The sequence below is a fragment of the Hyperolius riggenbachi genome, chromosome 10, assembly GCF_040937935.1.
Source record: "Hyperolius riggenbachi isolate aHypRig1 chromosome 10, aHypRig1.pri, whole genome shotgun sequence".
Lineage (NCBI taxonomy): Eukaryota > Metazoa > Chordata > Amphibia > Anura > Hyperoliidae > Hyperolius > Hyperolius riggenbachi.
The window spans coordinates 27,327,399-27,351,232 of record NC_090655.1 but is presented as its reverse complement, the minus strand read 5'-3'; the positions used below and the strand labels follow the sequence as shown (position 1 = coordinate 27,351,232).

General features: G+C 44.7%; 2 protein-coding genes across 2 annotated transcripts; both read left to right on the top strand.

Moving 5' to 3' along the window:
• The first annotated feature begins 1,740 nt into the window (after nt 1-1,740).
• LOC137536630 (solute carrier family 35 member G1-like) lies at nt 1,741-7,507 on the top strand. The gene is made up of 2 exons (XM_068258881.1): nt 1,741-1,980; nt 3,067-7,507. The coding sequence occupies exons 1-2, from the start codon at nt 1,741-1,743 to the stop codon at nt 3,829-3,831; spliced, it is 1,005 nt and encodes a 334-aa protein (XP_068114982.1). The 3' UTR covers nt 3,832-7,507.
• A 4,749-nt stretch (nt 7,508-12,256) lies between these two features.
• On the top strand, nt 12,257-14,004 carry LOC137536629 (solute carrier family 35 member G1-like). The gene has a single exon (XM_068258880.1). It carries the CDS (start codon nt 12,257-12,259, stop codon nt 13,067-13,069), a length of 813 nt encoding a protein of 270 aa, XP_068114981.1. The 3' UTR covers nt 13,070-14,004.
• The last annotated feature ends 9,830 nt before the right edge of the window (nt 14,005-23,834 follow it).

The following is a 23,834-nucleotide window of genomic DNA, read 5'->3' as shown; positions in this document are numbered from 1 at the left end:
TAAAGCTAAAGAGTGGTAGTCAAGGAGAACATAACAGATCTAAGAAAACTTGGGCTGGATTTGTTTTTTAAAAAATGTGTCTTCCATTAATGGACATCTGAAGGAGAAAAGAAAACAAAACAGTTTTTATACATACTTATGTAGAGGAAAGTCTCTGGACACCACAGAGTCCTCCTGGTCCTTGCTGAGTCCCCTTCCTGCTCCGTCCCCAGTGAATGCTACACGTCTTCCTAGCTCTTCAGTACTGCTCGAGCGTCCTTCGGGTGGACTCGTGTCCCATTTTACTTCCAAACTAGCTCATCCGTATTGCACATGCCTAACGTGCCAGATAGTATAATGGTTAAGGGCTCTGCCTCTGACACCGGAGACCAGGGTTCGAATCTCAGCTCTGCCTGGTCAGTAAGCTAGCATCTATTCAGTAGGAGACCTTGGGCAAAACTCCCTAACACTGCTACTGCCTATAGAGTGCGTCCTAGTGGCTGCAGCTCTGACGCTTTGAGTCCGCCAGGAGAAAAGCGCGATATAAGTGTTTGTCTTTAACATCGGGTTTGTGCACATGCAGTATGAATGTGCTTACTTCGAAAGTACTCAGGACGGGAGTGCTTTGGAAGGTCAAATAGCTTGCACAGGGGACGCATGGGATGATGGGATAGAGTGAGGACCAGGAAGGCTCTATGGTGTCCAGAACCGTCCCTCTACATAAGTACAGCACATCCGGAAAGTATTTACAGCGCATCACTTTTTCCACATTTTGTCATGTTACAGCCTTATTTCAAAATGGATTGCATTTAAAATTCTTCACACAACACCCCATAATGACAATGTAAAAAACGTTTACTTGAGGTTTTGGCAGATTTATTCAAAATAAAAAAAGTGAAAAAGCACGTGTACATAAGTATCCACAGCCTTTGCCATGAAGCTCAAAATGGAGCTCAGGTGCATCCTGCATCTCTGTTCATCCTTGTGATGTTTCTGTACCTTACCTGCAGTAAATTCAGTTGATTGGACATCATTTGGAACAGCACACAGCACACACCTGTCTATATAAGGTCCCACAGTTGACAGTTTGTCAGAAATCCTGTGCTTACTAACTCAGTTGCGGCTGCCACCACTGGCAGCGCATCTGGGACTTCCGGTGCGGCTGCCCGCAGTGGCAGAGGTAACGTTCCTGCGGGGATCCGGCCGCATGATACTCAGACTGTAAATGAGGGTGGACGAATGCGCTGGCAACGTCGCTCCTCTTATGCCCTAAGGAAGTGTGTCAGCTGTCAGCTGACACGCAGGACTCCACCTCCGGTTCCTGATTGGCCAAGCGGCTGGGGGGTCTCCTGCTTACCCGGGCTATATTAGCTCTGTTCTGACACTTGCTCTCTGTCTGCTCTAGCTAACACTTCGCAGTGAAGGCTTCAGACCTTAGTCAGTTCCGTGTGTGGCTTGAACCGGCAGGACCCCGGGGATTCCATACTAGCTCAGCTATTATATATTGTATTACCTGTGTATTGACTTCTTCCTGTTTTTCTGACTACTCTCTGCCTGCCGATTTTGGACCTTGCCAATCTGATCTGTTGACGACTCGATTTGCCTGACCATTCTATATATATCTGTTTGTACTGCCTTCTACTGTCACTGTATGTAAGACTTTACCCTTTCAGGGAAAGTCTATTTATTGTCTGTCTGCTAGTGCCCACACACACACACTAGCAGATCGTTACACAGTTCATGTCAGAGCACAAATCAAGCATGAAGTCAAAGGAATTGTCTGTAGACCACCGAGACAGGATTGTCTCGAGGCACAAATCTGGGGTAGGTTACAGAAAGTGTTCTGCTGCTTTGAAGGTTCCAATGAGCACAGTGGCCTCCATCATCCGGAAGTGGAAGACATTCAAAACCACCAGGACTCTTTCTAGAGCTGTCTGGCCATCTAAACTGAGCGATCGTGGGAGAAGGGCTTTAGTCTGGGTGGTGACCAAGAACCTGATGGTAACTCTTTCAGGGGTCCTCTGTGGAGAGAGGAAAACCTTCCAGGATAGGTATGCTAAGCTTGTGGCATCATGTTCAAAAAGACTTGAGGCTGTAATTGCTGCCAAAGGGGCATCAACAAAATTTTAAAGAGAACCCGAGGTGTGTTTAAAGAATGTTATCTGCATACAGAGGCTGGATCTGCCTATACAGCCCAGCCTCTGTTGCTATCCCAAACCCCACTAAGGTCCCCCTGCACTCTGCAATCCCTCATAAATCACAGCCATGCTGTGAGGCTGTGTTTACATCTGTAGTGTCAGTCTCAGCTGCTCTCCCGCCTCCTGCATAGCTCCGGTCCCCGCCCCCGTCCCTTCCCTCCAATCAGCAGGGAGGGAAGGGATGCAGGCGGGGACTGGAGTTCTGTAGGAGGCGGGGAGAGCAGCAGACTGACACTATAGAGATAAACACAGCCAGCTCTGACAAGCTGTTTGTCAGCAGCGTGGCTGTGATTTATGAGGGATTGCAGAGTGCAGGGGGGCCTTAGGGGGGTTTGGGATAGCAACAGAGGCTGGGCTGTATAGGCAGATCCAGTCTCTGTATGCAGAGAATATTCTTCAAACCCACCTCGGGTTCTCTTTAAGCAGAGGCTGTGAATACTTATGTACATGTGATTTGTTTTTTTATACATTTGTCAAAACCTAAAGGAAACTTTTTCACGTTGTTATTTTGGGGTGTTGTGTGTGGAATTCTGAGGGAAAAATGAATTTAATCCATTTTGGAATACGGTTTTAATATAACAAAATGTGGAAAAAGTGATGCGCTGTGAATACTTTCTGGATGCATTGTATATAAATAAAATATAGAGTTGGTTATGTTTTTTGGCTTCAGATGTACTTAAGTGACAAAAGTTTGCTTTTCTTGTCCGAGTTATGTTGTCAGAATATAGCATAACTCGCTAGGCTTTCAGCAATCAGTAATATGCGGTATATATTATGGTATAACTCAGGGAATCCTGCCAAGGTGGAATTCAATTGGTCTGTTTTCAAACTGCATAAATTTGCATACATAATTAGCATACCTGCAACTCTTTGATCTTCTCCTTTCTTTCGCAGAACTGGCTTTTTAGGTCCTAAGGACCAAAGGATCTTCCTTTTCCTCCGTGGATTCCTTGGCTCTTGTGCCATGATTCTTATGTACTACGCTTTCCAGTCCATGCCTCTGGCCGATGCCACAGTCATCTCCTTCAGCAGCCCAGCCTTCACCTGCATATTTGCCTGCATATTCCTCAAAGAGAAGTGTACAGTCTGGGACATAGTCTTTATAGTCTTCACTATAACCGGTGTTGTCCTCATAGCCCGTCCACCATTCTTGTTTGGGTCAAATGACGAAGACCTTGTAGAGGATTACTCTGACCGCTTGAAGGGAACCATTGCCGCAGTGGGAGGTGCAGTTGGAGCTGCGATAACTATAGTGGTGATAAGAAAAATGGGCAAGTCCGTTCATTACCTGCTCTCCATTTGGTATTATGCCACCATTGGCCTGATAGAGTGCACCGTTGCCCTGTTTGTCCTACAAGAATGGCGTTTGCCTTACTGTGGTCTAGACAGGTGGCTTATGGTACTTATTGGCATTTTAAGCGTGGGCGCCCAAGCCTTTCTGGTAAAAGCTCTACAGATTGAGAAAGCAGGCCTCGTGTCCATCGTAAGAACTATGGATGTGGTCTTTGCCTTTACTTTTCAGGCTTTGTTCTTCCATCGTATTCCAACCTGGTTGACAATTGGTGGGGCTCTTTGTGTCGTGGCCAGCACAGCTGGTGCTGCTGTTGTTAAATGGTACACTAGCTCAAAAAAGGAAAAAGGAAATCAGCTATAGGGGAGGCCTGGGAAAGGGGACAATACCCACCAAGCAAAGCTTCCTTTACCAAGAAAAATGTCTCTGAAAGTGCAAAGGATCTTGTTTTGTTGCCGCACGAAGCTGATCAGTACTATGGTACATGTTCTCATTAGTTAGGAAGCGGGTAAAACAGACGCGATCATAACTGGTAAGCTGAACCATCATGGCTACCTCTGTCTTCTTTACAGAAACAGAGGATTCTGGGAAACATAGCAATGATAGAGTCACTGCTTGACTGTAATTGTCTACTAGGCTATGGTGATGGCTCAGAGAATTTAAAAGATTGAAAGTAATGTCTGATTATTTTTATATATATTGCATAAATCTGTCAACCGAAACTTGAAATCTTGATTGTTTTCATGATTTTAAATACACTTTGAGGCAAAGTGCAGGTTACAGAAACCAATAATAAAAATACAGAGGCCTTTTAAGTCCTCCTGGGCATGCGTATGTACACGTCACAGGTGCGTTTGTGGCCGGGAGAGCCGAATGACGACTCTCCCTGCTGCCGTAAAATTCCCCGGCGGCGTTAAATACTACAGTATTCCCCCTCCGAGTTGTCACAACTCAGAGGGAGATCGGGGTTTCGGCAACCGTCGTAGCCCATAATTACTCTTATGCGCCCCTCACAGCATTATTGCTGCTATGGGGCGCCTGGTTTTGGCTCCCGTGGTGAGCGCCATGCGCCGAAACCACCTTTTTTGCCTCCTGGTGCCTACCATTCCATCGTTACACAGATCTGGCTAGAGCTCATCAAATATGTTCTCTCGCAGCCAAACTCCTGCCTGGGTATTAGTGTGACCGTACTGTGGTGCGCTTTTTACACCGTTCTTGAATGGCTTTACGCTACTAGGCATGCGGGGAACAAACTCTCACATGCACAGTACGGTTCTACTTTTGCACAGATGGGAGCGTGGCCATGAAGAGGGTCCTGAGCTCCAGCGGTGGGGTCAAGGAGCATCTGGGGAGCCTCTGGAGCAACCAGAGCCTTCCCACTACTTAGGTAAGTATCTTACTCAACTTTTGATTCAATCTTTATATATTTATTCATAGCCCTTTCTGTTCTATTTATTTGAAACAGGGTTTCTTTCATTTAGTTTAAATAGCAGTATTTAGTCTTATTGAAATATTAAATTATTTACTTTAGCCAGCCCTTATCCTATGTGATTATTAAGGGCACATGACAAGTGCATATATGTTTCTATACATTTATAATATTTAAAGATACAGGGTTTCTAAAAATGCACTAAATGTAACCTTTTTTGCATTATTTTAAAAGTTAACTTGCTGCTCCTTCCCTCCTTCATTATAATTTCTTATAATTTCTGAAAATGACTAATCAGACAGCTTTTGCTTTCTGATCTAAAGGCCCCCCTTCTCCCCTCAGAGCTACTGGAGTCAGCAAGTTTTCCCACACAGCAGGTTTGCTTGAATTAAAAACAAATGTCTTAATTGCACAGGAAGGTCATTTTTTGACCCTTCCCAACCGCATGGTCTGACAAAAAAAAAAAAAAAAAACAACCTTAATAGGAACAGTATCAAAGTTTTACTTTTTACCTGAAAACCTTTGATAGGCATAAGGGACTTAGTAATGACAAATAGTAGTAGTATAAGGAAAAAACAAAAAGGGGTACACTTTGGTGTCTCAGCCGTGGGTGCTGGAGGACCTTGTCCTGGCTCTGGTTGGTGATGTTTTCAAACTACAAAGCAGGACCACTTCTGCTGACTTCTGTAAAGATTTTAGCAGGGTGGCCCAGCTTGAAGTGCCTTCCTCCCTGTAATTACTGTATAATTAAGGTAACAGCCTCTTAGGCAAAGGCAAAAAATAACCAGTGTAAAATGTACAGTAAACAATTGAACCACTTGAACAATTACATTAAAGTGATTGTAAGGAGGGGTCTTGCAGATATTACTTTAATAAATACAATACGGTGTTTTTTCAGATTTTCATATTTTTAGATTAACAAAAGAAAAATCACACAGCCTTATCACCGGAATACTGTGCATCAAAAATCGAGATTCCAAGCATTTAGCATATCTGTGTTTAGACACACAATTAGCATTGCTTTGTTAATGATTATTTTTAATAGATTTCAATCTGAAATCTATTAAAAATCTGTTTGTTGTGTGTGGCAGGAATACATCCTTCTGTCAGGGTCGGACTGGGACACTGGGGCCCCACCAAAGAAATATCAACCTGGGGCCCACACATCCCATGATTGCGGTGAAAAAAGGGGCGTGACCATGCACCGGAAGGTGGGCGTGTTCATGATGTATTATGGACAGGGCCAAATGTACATGATCTTAGCAGCATTGTAATTCAGAGACACTGCTGCCCAGCAAAACTTTGCATAGAGTCCCCTCCTTCAATATAAAGTAATGTCCTACTTTGCAGAGGTTGCGACCGCAGAGGTTGCGACCGCATCGGGGCCCTTGGGCCAAAGGGGCCCCGAAGGGCCCTCTCTCAACTACAGTATTGCCTCTCTATTGGTCCTTTGCTCATAATAATCACTTCTATAGATACTTTGAACAGTGATCATCATTAACAAGCTATTTTCCATCCCCTTCTTGCATCTCTGACACTGTAGTTGACATTGGCAGGTTTTGGTGCGTCGTATCAATTGTTATGTATAGAGTGCTTGGGGGGCCCCATTGTAAAATTTGTATCGAGGCCTACAGCTCCTTAGCTACGCCACTGCTCTCAGCATGAGTGATTACAGCACTGAGAAGAGCATTTTTGTGCTGCAGGCAGCAATTGGAGCTCTGTTCAGACAAGGAGGGAGGGCCCACCAGAGACCTGGAGGCGGGGCCCACCGAGGGAAAATACTGTACTACTGTGGCCCAGTCGGACCCTGCCTTCTGTTATCAGATTTCAGTCAGAGAGGAATCTTTTGGGGCATGTGGGGGGCCAGTTACTTGTGTATGGCCACCTTTATACAATGTGCACCTTCCTGGGAGATCAGACCACCAATCTCTACACCCCGATAACAAACAGTATAATCAATCAGTAGTGTGGCAGCTGGACTGTAATACACACTAAGCTCCTAACTAGGAGAGCTCTACAAGTCCTCTCTGTGAGAGTCCGGTATTCACTAGCTAAAGGTGGCCACACACCATACAATTTTTTTAAAAATATCTTTCCAATTTAGCAATCCAATTTTTCTGACTAAATGTAACATTCAAAAAATCTGACCAATGTACCTCACACACGTGTTCAATTTGTGCCCAGTTATGATAAAAATGATTGAAAACTGAGAAAATTGCTTGGGTGTATATATTAATAAATTGACAATGTACTAGACGCCATTCAATTCTCATAGAAATTGATCGTTAAAATACACCATTCCTGATCGATTTTTATCAAATAAAAATGGGATATCCGATTGGATTTCTTGCTCAAATAAAAAAAAAAAAAGCTTTCGGTTTTTCAAGAAATCCGATATTTTTTATCGAATTGCCGTAAAATTAGATCATATTATTGTATCGTGTGTGGGCTACCTTAATCTGCCTATTTATATTCTTAATCTTGATGCCTGAAGGTTTAGTACTGTATTAGAACTCTATATTTTAGCTAGAAATCTATTTTTCCAGTTAATTTAATAAAACCAGGGTGCATTTTTAAAATCTAATTATCCTTTGTCATGTCTGATGTTCTTGTATGAAAAAAAACAGCAATATATTCTGCTTACTGTATATTATTTTTGCCAGATTCAAATTCTTCTTACAATTATTTTCTTACAAGTGTAGCGACTTTTAATAAAACATTAAAGTTAACCTTGGTTTTTATCATGGTGTGTTTGTTTTATGTTCAGCACCTCCGTATGCAATCTGTTAAAGAGACACTGAAGCAAAAATTATGACATAATGGTATGTATGTGTAGTACAGCTAATAAATAAAACATTAGGAGCAGAGACACAAGTCTAATATTGTTTCAAGTACAGGAAGAGTTAAGAAATTCCAATTGTTATCTGTGCAAAAGAGCCATTGAGCTCCACAACTTTCAAAGTGGCAGAGAGCTCTGTCTTCTGAAGCTTATTATTATCTCACGTGTCTGGCACTGTATTTTTTTTCTGCAGAGAAGGGTTCAAAAGTTCACTAGCCTGCTCTGTAAAATAATTTAGAATGCTGAGTAGTGCGTAAACTGCAAATATAAGACAATGATGCAATGTTATAAAAAAAAAACTATATATCTGAAAATAAAAATATGAGAATATTTTCTTTGCTACTAATCTTCTAGTAAATTAACTGTACTACAACAAATTCATTATATCATAATTTTTTTTCACTTTAGTGTCTCTTTAAATAGAGTCTGAAGCGAGAATAGATCTCGCTTCAGACCTCATATATAGCAGGGGCACGTGTGCCCCTGCTAAAACGCCGCTATCCCGCGGCTTAACGGGGGTCCCTGTCCCCCCAAATCCCCTTCGTAATGCGGGGGAGCGCTTCCGCATTGGGGCAGGACTAACCGCCGCAGCCCTGCCCCACGCGCATCTGTCAGTGCGTATCTCCGCCTCTCCCCCTCCCCTCTCAGTCTTCCTTCACTGAGAGGGGCGGGGGAGAGGCGGCGATGCGCGTCTGATAGACGCGACTGGAGGCAGGGCTGCGGCCGTTAGCCCTTGCCTCCAGGAAGAATATTACCAGCGACCATTTTCCGACCATCTTTTGCGGGGGGTGGGTTGGGGGTGAAGGGACCCCCGTTTAGCCGCGGGATATCGGCGTTTTAGCAGGGGCACACGTGCCCCTGCTATATATGAGAGCTGAAGCGAGATTTAGTCTCGCTTCAATGTCTCTTTAAAATCTGTTGATTACAAGGTAAAGAATGTAGAAGACGCCAATGTTGATTTTTTTTTTGTTTTAAAATGCATTGCCGATCTTCTTCTCCCTTGTGGTTTAACCCGCCTTGCCGGCATATCATGGTATGGTATGCTGGTTATATTTGCCAAGGAATTTTCCATCCTTGAGGCCAGCTTCACACTGTATATTGGCCTTAGCGGTGTGGCGGCTGCACCGCCAAAAAGAAGCCTTCGGGGAATACTGCGTTAATATGCGGTATTACCTGTCTGGCATCCATCCAAGCAGGAAGTGACACGCACTTGCGGTCACTTCCTGTTTCAGAAATATGGAAGTGCACAGAAGCGTATTGTATAGCGTATTGTTTCACCGAAACAGGAAGTGGCTGCCGGCGGGGCCAGGAGGATCGGAGGGAGACAGCGAGGACACCGGACAGCTGCAGGGGGCTATTGGAAGCCCCAGGTGAGTTAAACTCATTTTTTTTGTTTGACTTAAGTGTCCCTTTAAGGTGGCCACTAACAATCCAATTTCTAGCAAAAAAAATCATTTGAACAATCAGTTAATTCTGATCGGAAGAAAAATCGTTCACTAAACCATCAACAAACCGATCTTTGCTTCATATCTATTACAACCTACAAGAAAATCCAAATTTAGGTCTGACGAAAATCCAATCGGACGACTATTTTTATAATTGTTCGTAATCGATTGTGTCCATCAACAGAGATTATTTACAACCAATCCGATCAGAATTTCTGATCGCTCTAACAATTTTTTCGCTAGAAATTGGACCGTTAGTGGCCACCTTTACACTGAGGGAAGGGAAATAAAAATCACTCAGAGGGAAGGCCAATGAGACCAAGAGAGCCTGATAACTTTGAAGGACTCAATAGCACATCAAACAAGAATCTTGGTACAGCATTTAAAAATCTGTATGAGCCTTAACCACTTTACCCCCGCGCGTACGTATTTCTCCGCCCCTTTTTCCATCCTTTAAAAACCAGGGACGGAGAAACACGTACTTTCCGCGTTCCCGACGCTGCCCGCGCTCCTGCTCGTAAACACGCCGCCCGCCGCTAGTAAAACCGCCGCCGCCCGCTCGCCCAGAGATCAATGAACGGGAAAATCCATTCCCGTTCGTTGATCTAAGCCCCGCAATGATCAGCTGCTCTCCTATGGGCAGCGCGATCATTGTGAGAAAAAAACTCACGTGTCCAGCCTCCTTATACTTCCTCCAAGCTTCCGGAAGGAAGCTTGGAGGTCGCATTAAAACAAAAAGTTACTGTGGCCATCTTGTGGCCAAATAGTAAACTACACCCTAACATTTTTTAACATACAAATAAATGACTTTTAACACATAAAATTAACTCATTACCTCCCACACTCCCCATTTTTTTTTTTTGTAATTAAAAAAAAATTAAAAAATTTACAATTAAAAAAAATACATAAATAGTTACCTTAGGGACTGAACTTTTTAAATATTTATGTCAAGAGGGTATAACACTGTTACTTTATAAACTATGGGCTTGTAATTAGGGATGGACGCAAAACTGAAAAAAATGCACCTTTATTTCCAAATAAAATATTGGCGCCAAACATTGTGATAGGGACACAATTTAAATGGTTTTATAACCGGGACAAAAGGGCAAATACGTTTCATGGGTTTTAATTACAGTAGCATGCATTATTTAAAAACTATAATGGCCGAAAACTGAAAAATAATTATTTTTTTCCCCACATTTTTCCTATTTTCCCATTAAAACACATTTAGAAAAAAATAATTCTTGGCATAATGTCCCACCTAAAGAAAGCCTAATTGGTGGCGAAAAAAACAAGATATAGTTCATTTCATTGCGATAAGTAATAATAAAGTTATAGACGAATGAATGGAAGGAGCGCTGAAAGGTGAAAATTGCTCTGGTGGTCAGGGGGTAAAACCCCTCAGTGGTGAAGTGGTTAATAATATTCATTAGTAAAAAGTACATAGTTAAAAAGCCAAAGTACCCAAAAACTGAGGACCCTGTAGGTCTCTGTTGACACTAGAAGGGCTACCCAGTTATGGTGTGGCCTTGTTTGACTGGCCTCAGTGTTGCCAACTCATCCCTTAAAGAGACACTGAAGCGAGAATAAATCTCGCTTCAGAGCTTATATTCAGCAGGGGCATGTGTGCCCCTGCTAAAACGCCGCTATCACGCGGCTAAACGGGGGTCCCTTACCCCCCCCCCCCCCCTGCAAAATCAACGACCAACTTGGTCGTAGATTTTGCTGCTGTTGAGGCAGGGCTAACGGCTGCAGCCCTGCCTCTCAGCGCCGTCTATCAGCGGCACATCGCCGCCTCTCTCCTGCCCCTCTCCGCGAAGGAGAGGTGGAGATACGCGCTGATGGACGCGCATGGAGGCAGGGCTGCGGCCATTGGCCCTGCCTCACTAGGAAGAGATCCCCGGGACTCCGCGAGGGGATTTGGGAGGTAAGGGACCCCCGTTTAGCCGCGTGATAGCGGCGTTTTAGCAGGGGCACGCATGCCCCTGCTGAATATAAACTCTGAAGCGAGTTTTATTCTCGCTTCAGAGTCTCTTTAAATTACTGACATATGAATTATACAGGTTTCGTGGCTAGGTAGATGCAGTTAAGGCACAGATTATGTGTAAGTAGCCCCAGAACCTGTGTAACTTAGATGTGCCAGTAATTAAAGGGATAAGTTGGCGACACTGACTGGCCTGTCTGTAATGTGTTTTGTTACCATCTGCAAGATGTGATAATCCAGGTTTAAGTCCTATAAAACTTTGTTAAAAAAAAGAGAATGATTTAATAAAGCTAAAAAATGGTGAACACAGGAGAACATAACAGATCTAGAACACCTGGGCTGGATTTTTTTACGTTTTTATTAAAGGACAACTGTAACGTTTAATAAAAAAAATTATACACTCACCTAACGGGAGGGAAGGCTCTAGATCCTTTAGAGCCTTCACGTTCCTTTCTGCACCCCTTCGTTCCATCGCTGGGCCCCCCATTCCAACCTACAACTCTGTCGAAGAAGCCTTCAGGTTTCCTCGGTAGGCCACGGAAAGTACTTTGGTCTAGGAGCACTTCCAAAGACAAGCGGATCTGTACTACGCTAGGGAGCTGCTCACTTTTGGAAGTAGTCAGAGATCCGAGTACTTCCATGGAGCCCCAAAGACGCGGGCGGCGGGAGATTAGAACGGGGGCCTGGCAGTGGAATGAAGGGACACACAGAGAAGTCTCTTAGATGAGTATCGAACTTTTTTTGTTTTAAAATGTTACAGTTGTCCATTAATTGACAAATGTTTTCATTTCTGGCCAAAGTCATGTCAGAATAAAACGTAACTCACTGAGTTTACAGCAATCTTTTCTGTATTATGGTATGTATCAAGGAGTCCTGCCAAGGTGGAATTCAATTGGTCCATTTTCAAACTGCATAAATTCATATACAGAATTTGCATAATCCTGCAACTCCAGAATTATTTGCTTCTCACTGACCCTCCCAAGACTGAATGTTGCATACTTTAAAAAGTGTTTACCATGGGGTTGTTAAAGATTCCAGTCCAGATTTGTTGGATGTTCTCCAAGGTTCTACAGTATTAGTAAGCAATTCCCATGATACATATAGAATCGTCCTGTAATGATCTCGGATCTTGTTTCTTTCACAGAACTGGCTTTTTAGGTCCCAAGGACCAAAGGATCTTCCTTTTCATCCGTGGATTCCTAGGATCGTGTGCCATGATTCTTAAGTATTATGCTATCCAGGCCATGCCCCTTGCAGATGCCACGGTCATCTCCTTCAGCAGCCCAGCCTTCACCTGCATATTTGCCTGCATATTCCTCAAAGAGAAGTGTACAGTCTGGGACATAGTCTTTATAGTGTTCACCATAACCGGTGTTGTCCTCATAGCCCGTCCACCGTTCTTGTTTGGGTCAAATGATGAAGACCTTGTAGAAGATTACACTGACCGCTTGAAAGGAACCATCGCCGCAGTGGGAGGTGCAGTTGGAACTGCCATAGCTCTGGTGGTGTTAAGAAAAATGGGCAAGTCTGTGCACTACATGCTCACCATTTGGTATTATGCCACTTTTGGCCTGATAGAGTCCACCATTGCCCTGTTTGTTCTACAAGAATGGCATCTGCCTTATTGTGGCCTAGACAGGTGGTTTCTGGTACTTATCAGCCTTTTAGGCTTGGGAGGCCAAGTTTTTCTGGTAAAAGCTCTACAGATTGAGAAAGCAGGCCTCGTGTCTATAGTAAGAACTATGGATGTGGTCTATGCCTTTATTTTTCAGGCCTTGTTCTTCCATCGTACTCCAACTTGGTTGACAATTGGTGGGGCTCTTTGTGTCATGGCCAGCACAGCTGGTGCTGCTGTTGTTAAGTGGTACACTAGCTCAAAAAAGACAAAAGAAAATCAGCTATAGGGGAGGCCTGGGAAAAGGGGAAAAATACTCACCAAGCAAAACCTCCTTTACCAAGAAAAATGGCTCTAAAATGGCAAAGGGCCTTGTTTGTTGCCGCACGAAGCTGATCAGTACAATAGTACATGTTCTCATTAGTTATAAAGCAGGTAAAACTCGACCATAACTGGTAAGCTGAACCATAATGGCTACCTCTGTCTTCTTTACAGAAACAGAGGACTCTGGGAAACATGGCAATGATAGAGTTGCTGCTTGACTGTAATTGTCCACCAGGCCATGATGATAGCTCAGAGAACTTAGATTTTACTTTTTTAGTAGCTGAAGCACAAAGATATTGCACTACTCTGTCAACTGAAACTTGAAATCGTGATTTTAGCTCAGGTAACAGAAAAACCATGAAACAACAAGAGAATACCTTCAGTGAAAGCTGCATGTATCATTTGACAGCAGTTCCAGAAATGAGAGTAGCTGCTATCAGGCCAAGAATAAGGTCATCTGATCTTAAAGAGACTCCGTAACAAAAATTGCATCCTGTTTTATATCATCCTACAAGTTCCAAAAGCTATTCTAATGTGTTCTGGCTTACTGCAGCACGTTCTACTATCACCATCTCTGTAATAAATCAACGTATCTCTCTCTTGTCAGACTTGTCAGCCTGTGTCTGGAAGGCTGCCAAGTTCTTCAGTGTTGTGGTTCTGTGATGCATCTCCCCCGTCCAGGCCCCTCTTTGCACACTGCCTGTGTATTATTTAGATTAGGGCAGCTTCTCTCTTCTCTCTTATCTTTTACAAGCTGGATAAATCCTCCTCTGAGCTGGCTGGGCTTTCACATACTGAGGAATTACATACAGGCAGAGCTGTCTGCACTCTGCAGGAAGAAACAGCCTGACACTTCAGTGGAAGATAGCTGCAGGGGGAAAGAAACACACAAATGATCTCTTGAGATTAAAAAGGAAGGTTGTATACAGCCTGCTTGTGTATGAATGTATTTTCTATGTGGGACATACTGTACATCAACCTACTTCCTGTTTTGGTGGCCGTTTTGTTTGTTTATAAACAAACTTTTAAAAACGGTTTTTAACCACTTTTAATGCGGCGAGGAGCGGCCAAATTGTGACAGAGGGTAATAGGAGATGTCCCCTAACGCACTGGTATGTTTACTTTTGTGCGATTTTAACAATACAGATTCTCTTTAAGTATTCAGTCAGTGCGGCTATCAGGTGCAATCGGGATGCACAAAAGATTAATGGGAAGGACGTTCTGATAACCTTAGCAACAGCACTGATTTGCAGACTATTTCCCTGGGAACAACTCTTGCGACAAATATTGTTTTGTCATGCAGTTCTCATAGAAGGTGATCTCTGATTATGCATTTTATTATCTTATATTCCATACTTTAACTTTAACTCTATAGCAGCCAATTTATTTAGAAGTTTGCTCCAGGCCAATTTATTTTAGGGCATTTTTTATTTCTTATTTGTTAAAGGATACCTGAAGTGACATGTGACATGATGAGATAGACATGTGTGTACAGTGCCAAGCACACAGATAACTATGCTGTGTTCCTTTTTTTCTTTCTCTGCCTGAAAGAGTTAAATATCAGGAATGTAAGTGGCTGACTCAGTCCAGACAGGAAGTGACTACAGTGTGACCCTCAATGATAAGAAATTCCCCTTTTTATCTCTTTCTTGCTCTCAGAAGCCATTTTCTGCTAGGAAAGTGTTTTATAGTTGGGATTTCTTATCAGTAAGGGCCACACTGTAGTCACTTCCTGTCTGAGTCAGCCACTTACATCCCTGATATTTAACTCTTTCAGGCAGAGAAAGAAAAAAAAGGAACACAGCATAGTCATTTGTGCGCTAGGCACTGTACATACACATGTCTATCTCATCATGTCACATGTCCCCTCAGGTATCCTTTAATTATTCTTTGCTTGCTAATATTTAGTACTGCTGTAATGTGTATTTATGGCCACTTGTCAATAGGGGGCAGTGTGAGACAATAACAGGGGACTTTCAATTTCTGCGTTTTCTGCTAGCAGAGAGAGAGATCAAAGCATTCCAAGAATTTACAGTTCTGCTGACTGAGGTCAAAAGCATTGCCATTATCTCAAAGGAGATAACTCTATTGGAGCTACTAGTGTGTTAAAGTGAGCCTGAAGTGAAAAAAAATTAAATTGATGCTTCAGTAGAGGGAAACCTTTGAACAGTCCAGATCCTCATGGTGTCCACCATTCTAGAGCTGGGTCCCTCGAAGCATATCTTCAGAGCCGGCCTTAGAATACGCAGGGCCTGGGGCGAGCGTCATATGCGGGGCCTAGAGGCATAAGTGAAGGCCATGACCATGTACCGTACCACCACAGTCACGGGCTTGTCCACCTCTAAAACAGTATGCCTTATTATTGTTTAAAAACTTGTTAAAGGCCCCTAAGCCAACCAATACAGGGACAATTACAATACGTAAAGTAATCAAACTGTGCCTATCCCTAGCTCCCCAGCCAGCTTCTACCTATCCCTAGCTCCCCATAAAACCTAGCACCAATCCCCAGCCAGTCTGGAAGCTCCAGCCTGAGCCCCCTCTAGCTCCAGTCCATGCTTGACTGACCTAAATGCCCCTGGGGCCCTCAGACTGATGCTCTTGTACATTACCTTAAAGGGATACTGTAGGGGGGTCGGGGGAAAATGAGCTGAACTTACCTGGGGCTTCTAATGGTCCCCCGCAGACATCCTGTGTTGGCGCAGCCACTCCCCAATGCTCCGGCCCCGCCTCCGGTTCACTTCTGGAATTTCTGACTTTAAAGTCAGAAAACCACAGCGCCTGCGTTACCGTGTCCTCGCTCCCGCTGATGTCACCAGGAGTGTACTGCGCAGGCCCAGACCATACTGGGCCTGCGCTGTGCGCTCTTGATGACATCAGCGGGAGTGAGGACACGGCAACGCAGGCGCTGTGGTTTTCTGACTTTAAAGTCAGAAATTCCAGAAGTGAACCGGAGACGGGGCGGGAGCATTGGGGAGTGGCTGCGCCAACACAGGATGTCTGCGGGGGACCATTAGAAGCCCCGGGTAAGTTCAGCTCATTTTCCCCCGACCCCCCCTACAGTATCCCTTTAATCTGACATTTGGCAAGCTTCATGTCAGTGCAGAAATTCATTTCAAAAATGCAAATGGCATAGTACAGTAAAGCATGTTGAAGACGAAAACCTGAGCAATAAAAGGGGGGGGGGGGGTGCAAAATATAAGGTGTGTAAAACAAAATATGAAAATCTGAGTATTTGTAAATGACACACTGCTCAGAACACAAACAGCTAGACTTCTGTAGACCTTTACTTCACCACCACCAAAATGAGCATGGTATGGCGGGAATGACATGCGGGGCCCTCTTCATGTGCGGGGCCTGGGGCGATCGCCCCACTTGCCACCCCCAAAGGCCGCCTCTGCATATCTTACAAGAGCTTTATGGATATGCTCTCGTGGCCACACTCCTTTCTTTGTACGAGCATGACCATGCAGTACTGTGCTATTTCCTCCACGCACGAGTGGCTTCATGCTACTCAGAGGTGTATGTAGGGAAATCTGCGCCTATGGCAAACATTGAAATCCACCCCTGGGAAAGGGTGGGAGTGGTGCGCCCTCCAAATATTTTTCATGTGAAGTAAGGCATGGCTTGTAAGAATGGAGTATCGCAATAGGTCAGTGATCTGCAAACCTGGCTCTCCAGCTGTTAAGGAACTACAAGTCCCACAATGCATTGCAGGAGTCTGACAGCCACGGTCATGATTCATAAAGGCAAATGCATTGTGGGACATTTAGTTCCTTAACAGCTGGAGAGCCAAGTTTGCAGATTACTGCAGTAGGTCAACCTATAAATATCTCACTAATAACAGGCAGCTTGTTTACCTAAGCCATGTAACCACGCAGCAGAATGTCCCTCAGGTAAAAAACTACTATCTGTATGGAGGAAACCAAGGATGCTTTGCAGCCACGCCACCAGTACGAGGCGCCCATGGCACATGCCATGCCTGCACCCCTGTAGATATGCCTCTGATGCTACCGAACATGCCTGGACCAAACACGCACATGCACAATAGTACTGTTGTGCTTGTACACAGACAAGAGTGCAAACATGAAGAGAAAGAGGGCCAGCAGCAGTGGGTTCACAGAGGACATGGGGCACCTCTGGTGCATCCAGAGACTTCCCATTACTTAGGTAAGTATCTAACTTTAATTCCCCCCCCCCCTCACATGTTTGCTTTAAAGGGACCCTGAGCAGCAGCAAAAAAAGTAAATCTGGACCCACCTGGGGCTTCCTCCAGCCCCTTGTAGCCTGTGAGGTCCCTCTGTGTCCTCTCGGTCCCCTCCATGGTCCCATTGGTGGCTCTGTAAACCTGACAACTTTGGCTGAAGTTGCCCATGTGCACAGGCACCCGGTGTGTCATTGCGCCCATCCACATAAGGTTCCTGCGCATGAGCGATTTAGTCTTTTGAGTACCGTGCATGCGCAGGACCCTTATTGCAATGGGTGCAATGATGCGCTGGGTGCCTGGATGGGCCATGTATGCGCGACTTTGGCCGAAGTTGCGTACTTACCGGAGCCACCAGTGGGACCTCGGAGGGGACCCAGAGGGCAGCAAAGAACCTCGCAGGCTACGGGGGGCTGGAGGAAGCCTCAGGTAAGTAGAGATTTGGTTTTTTTGTGTATGTTTGGGGTCCCTTTAAGTTTGCTTTAATTCAGACTTACAAACTGCATTGCGACAATTTACACTTAACTTTTATGCAATCTTTACATTTAAATGGCAGTACTTAGTTTTATTGAAATATTGTTTACTTTAGCTAGCTTTTTTATGTGTATTTATTTAGGGCACATGACATCCTCTATAATAATATGCAAGTGTCTCTGCGTCCCTGTGTCTGACTTCCTGTTTGTGTGTGTGTGTGTGTCCCGTGCAGGGAGGGACTCAGAAACTGTGTAGAGCAGATACCTCCCAACTTTTTGAGATGAGAAAAAGACACTTAAGCCACGCCCCTGTCACACCCCTTGTCACGCACCCACCACGCCCCTGGTCACGCATACCATAAAGATTTCATAAGAAAAATATGTTGTTTTATAATTCAAACCACACTGGTCCTTTCTATCCTGGTTCATTTACCTTCCTAGTAACATTTAAAAATTAGTAATATATCAATTTAAAGGATGGAAATAAAGTTTAGAGTCAATTAAACACATTTTTAGCATATTAATATACATATTTATATAGAAAGAGGGACAAAGTCCTGAAAGAGGGACACATGAGGGTGAAAAAGGGACAGAGGGACAGGGCTCCCAAAAAGGGACTGTCCCTCCGAAAAAGGGACAGTTGGGAGCTATGGCAGAGGGAGGAGGGGCCAGAAGGGGCGGGCGTGTGCGCGCGGGTGGAGGAGTGCTGAAAGACCTAGACAGTTTTTAAACGGGCTAAGGTTACTAGCTAATTAATAATATTTATAAGATACGAGGGGTCATATGCAATTCACTTTTTCTCCTAGGTTATATTTTCACACCTTGTAAATAAAATGCATTTTAAACCACTAGCAACTTAAAAAAAAAAAAAAAAAAACACTGAAAGCAGTTTTGATACCAACCTTTTTACCAACTTTTGAGTACTTTTGCAATTATAAAATGCTTAAAAATTATTTTAAAGATAATATAAAAATTATCTCCTAGGGGATAGCCAGAGTTTCTAAAAATGCACTAATGGTAGCCTGCTCCCTGAGACAGGGAGACAGAAAGTAGGTCATCAGCAAAAGCCAAGACCTTGTGGTCTGAACCATTAATCATAAAGCCTTTATTAGAACGATTATTTTTGACCAATCGCAGGAATGGTTCCAGGATGACTATGAACATCAGTGGGGAAAGGGGACATCCCTGTTAGGTCCTATTAAAAAGATCAAATGGTATTCACAAAAAGCTCTTAATTTTTATCTCGGTAGAATATAGCAAGGATTTCCAATACAGCATCTGGTTCCCCAAACCCATAGATTGGAGATTGACCCTAAGGATGTCCCATGCAATCAGTGGCGTAGCTATGAAGCTGTGGGCCCCGGTGCAAGTTTTACATTGGGGCCCCCCAAGCATGTTATCTGTAGCAATTGATGCGGCATACCCCCAAAAAAATCGAGGATAACCGCAGTGTCAGAAGTGCAAGAGGGAGATGGGAAACAGTGTATTAATGATCACTACTATTCAAAGCATCTATAGAAGTGAATATTATCCACCCAGAGCCAATAAAGACTGAATACTGTGGTTGAGGGTGGGCCCCTTGGGGCCCCTCTGGACCATTGGCCCCGATGCGGTCGCAACCTCTATTGCTACGCCCCTGCATGCAATCCTATCAAAGGCCTTCTCGGCACCAGTGGAGAGGAAAAAATACACTCCACCAGATGCCAAGAAAGTCACGCCTGGACCCCAACAACTCCCATGGTTATGTTAATTATCCATTGTATGTAACATGAGTCCAATCAACCCCAGGACTGAGCATTATTCTGCTGGAAAACGGAAATGATGAACAGGGCCTAGTGACCTGGACATCTTCTTCAACATCATTCTCCGAGCAACCCGACTTCCTTTCTCCATTACAGCTATAGCCAATAGCAATTAGATAACTAACCTAACCTGTTTACTAATACCCAGACCCCCCTCCCCCCATGCATTAATTTGGCACTATTTGACTACAACCCATAGAAGTGAGATGATCTCTTGCAATATTAGCTAAAATGGATGACTGATCTCCTGCCTGTGAGCACCTTTAGTCCTACCAAACACTATCAGTTGGACTTAAGATCAGGTTAAACAATCAATATGGAAATAATATTGGTCATTTACCTGGGTACCACCATGCACCACTCCAGCCCAGGTCTGTCCCAGCTAATAGTGCTTCCCCGATGCCCCTGCAGAGCTCTTGCATCAGCGGAGTGCACTCACCTCTCACCTGTCCGGCCGGCATACTCCCTGCCTTCTGTATCTTTCCATCTACATCCTTGAACAACGACCCCTGTTCTCCATGATTCGTGTAACGTGAGTACGTACGTGTTGCCGGGTCAGGAGCTAGTGATCAGTGATGGAGATAGGAGGATACAGGAAGGAACGCACCAGCTGGACAGAGGAGTGGTGAGTTTGCTCCACTGCCAGTACTCTACTCCCCCGGGGAGCACTATTTATTGAGGGGAGACCTGAGGGGGCTCATCAGCCACCTCTGCTCTGAAGCACCTTCATAGATTTTAGGAATAGATGTCTCTCTGATCAGATTTTGATTAGAGAGGGACCTATATTTGGGGCACATCAGCTGGCCATCTTCTAGTGTATGGCCATCTCTATGTCAGTATATGGTGGTCTTTAGACAATTTGCACCTTTCAGGGAGATACAATCCACCAATCTCTATACTACACACACAGAATAATCACTCAGTAGTGTGGCAGCTGGACTGTAATACACACTTATCTCCTAACTAGGAGAGTCCATTCTTCGGTGGCTAACCCACCTACTTCTATTCCTGATACCTGAATGCTTAGTACTGTATTACGGAATTCTATATTTTATCCAGAAATGTATTTTTCAAGATAAAGGACAGCTGACCCATGCAAGGCTACCTAAGGTAAGTACATACTGGATCCATGTACCTCTGTGTGTTGTCCACTCTTCTCCGTCCTTATTCACTTTCCTGAATGGGAGGGAGCATCGCTGCAAGCCTGCCTCTTCCTGTGTGAAAATTTGACTTTTGCCATAATTCTGATTTTTCAAGGGCTGATTACGGGGACTGGGTGGAGCGAGTAGAAGAATGTACAATGCACAGTGCTATATGGATCCAGAAGGAACATACCTCTTGGCTTACCTTAGGTAGCCTTGCTCAGATTAGTTGTCCTTTAAAGAGAACCCGAGGTGTGTTTAAAGAATGTTATCTGCATACAGAGGCTGGATCTGCCTATACAGCCCAGCCTCTGTTGCTATCCCAAACCCCACTAGGGTCCCCCTGCACTCTGCAATCCCTCATAAATCACAGCCGTGTTGTGAGGCTGTGTTTACATCTGTAGTGTCAGTCTCCCGCCTCCTGCATAGCTCCGGTCCCTTTCCCCGTCCCTTCCCTCCAATCAGCAGGGAGGGAAGGGATGCAGGCGGGGACCGGAGTTCTGCAGGAGGCGGGGAGAGCAGCAGACTGACACTATAGAGATAAACACAGCCAGCTCTGACAAGCTGTTTGTCAGCAGCGTGGCTGTGATTTATGAGGGATTGCAGAGTGCAGGGGGACCTTAGGGGGGTTTGGGATAGCAACAGAGGCTGGGCTGTATAGGCAGATCCAGCCTCTGTATGCAGATAATATTCTTCAAACCCACCTCGGGTTCTCTTTAAAGAGACTTGTCACGGACGGTTGCGGGGCCGCAGACGCGTCCTGGAACCGCCTGTGAAGAAATAGCGATCGCACTCGATTCTCTGCACCGATTGCGCTTCAGATCGATAGAATCTGGATTGAATGTGTAGGAGCAGCTGAGTCTTTTCTCAGCAGAGAGATAGCATCACCTTAACTGCAGGATGGCTCTTTTGATATGCTAATGAGCCTGGGCCAGGCCTGTGTCCAGGAGGATGTTTGTTCTCAATTACCTCCATTTGGTGGTCCTTTTCATACAGGGAGATCCCAGGAAGTTAGTCACAGCTTGACACCAGCCAGCCTGGCTGCAACCTCACCAGGAAGAAATGAATGTATTATATAATTTTTACCTATTTACAAAATACAGTAAATAGGGTAGTTATGAGAGCGGTATCATTGGATCCGTAGGGTCATGCTGAATCTCTTGATACCAGTCGAGAGGGGCCCGGGTCTCCTATAACCCAGGTATGAATCTTCTCAGGAACCTGATCCGCTGCACTAGCCATGTCTGATATCATATTAATCGGTAGGTTCTGGGGATCGATAATATGTAATTATTATTTTTGTGCCAGCCGCGTAGGTCGGTCTAGAGAAATGTCAGGATTATGGGGCTTGTGGAAGCCCCTGCCCAGATGTGATTACCATAGTCTGGCCCGGGGGCGACTCTGGAAGCCTGCCTATGAAAGCAGCTCCATTAAAAGTACATGAGCTGCCCGGGCTATTCAGTCCTCCAAATTCCACCTTCCTGAGAGCACATTGCCAGCCAGAGGACACATGGCTGGCGGCCATCTTGTCTAAGCTGAAACAAAGGACACATGGCTAGCGGCCATCTTGATCGGCCATCTTTGCTGAAACTGAACAAAGGACATCTTCCATATTGCTTGGATTTTAAACTTTGCTGAACTGAACAAAAGGAACTCTACAAGTTTTCCCACTAAAGGACATCTTTCCAGGAACTAAGTATTTTTTCTCCCTTCTTTTATTTTTCATACTGGCTATTACTGTTTTAATAATTGTTGATTTTAATAATTGTCTGTATATATTAATTATTTATATTGCTTTCAATAAACCGACGCTATCGTCAGTTGTTGTTCTAGCTACCCTATTATTCAGCACACACAGAACCGATCCCAGGTCTCTGAAGAGACGCTACTATTGTTTGTTGTTGGCTAGACAGAATATAGTGTGTTTTAACCATTTTTATTCGCAGGATCAGTCAGGCAGTCGGGTCCACTGGTCCATATCAGTGGTGGTGGCAGTTATACCCTGGAATCGTGTGTAAGTTGTAATTACAGTACCCCACAGGCTCCCTTCTGGTTGGTCTGCGGCCAATTCCGCAACGGTTCCTGCGCATTGACTGCGACCAGAGTTCGCACGATCCGTGCGCTGGCACCGTTTGGAAGGCCATTTGCGGTCTGACCACTGAGGGCCTCCTGTGACAAGACTGTATTTAAAAAAGCCCTCTGGAGGATACTTACCTCGGGAGGGGAAAGCCTCAGGGTCCCAATGAGGCTTCCCCCTCCCCTGTAGCTTCTGGTAATCCAGTGCTGGCTCCGCCGACAAGCTTGACAAGCAGAGAATTATTTACCTCTCTGTGATCCTTCGCAGGCGCACTAGCGGCTTTTCGTTCGGGCTAGGTGGAAATAGCCGTGCCCGGTTGTAACCGCTCTTCTGCGCAGGCGCAAAGGAATCGCGCCTGCGCAGAGGAGCGGATCGATCGGGTTCGGCTATTTCTGCCTTAACCCGAAAGAAGAGTGGCTAGTGCGCCTGCGAAGGATCACGGAGAGGTAAATATTTACCTCAACATGATTTGGGGGATCCTGGCAAAGGGACGGAGGAGGGCGCGCGGAAAGCCTCGTTAGTATCCAGAGGCTTCTCTCCCTCAGAGGTAAGTATTTTTATACACAAATGTATGCAGCTTGAAAACGGAGCAATTGAATTTTACCTCGGCAGGCTTTGATTGTTTCATTTTCAAGCTGCACAAATGTGCATACAAAATATGCATAATGCTGCATCAGCTGGAAATGATTTGAATCTCATTGAACATCCCTACTGCTTTGTACTGTGGGCATGTCATGCAATGCACATAACGAGATCTTAGCCTGGCGCTCTGTGGTGCAGGTTGCTGCATGAATAGATTTTGTGAGTGTTAGGCCTGGAACCCACTGAAATCCACAAACGCAAAACGCAACCGCTAGCGTTTTGTCTGAGCGGTTTGCAAGCGGATTCATGTGCGTTTTCGGTCGCGTTTTGCAACAGTGTATTTTTTTGCTCAGCGGTTGTGCAGCGTTTTGCGTTTCACGTTTTTATCCTGATTGGTCCTGTGAATTATTTTTAATTTTGTTACAGTGTGCTGAACCGCAAAATGCTAGCAAA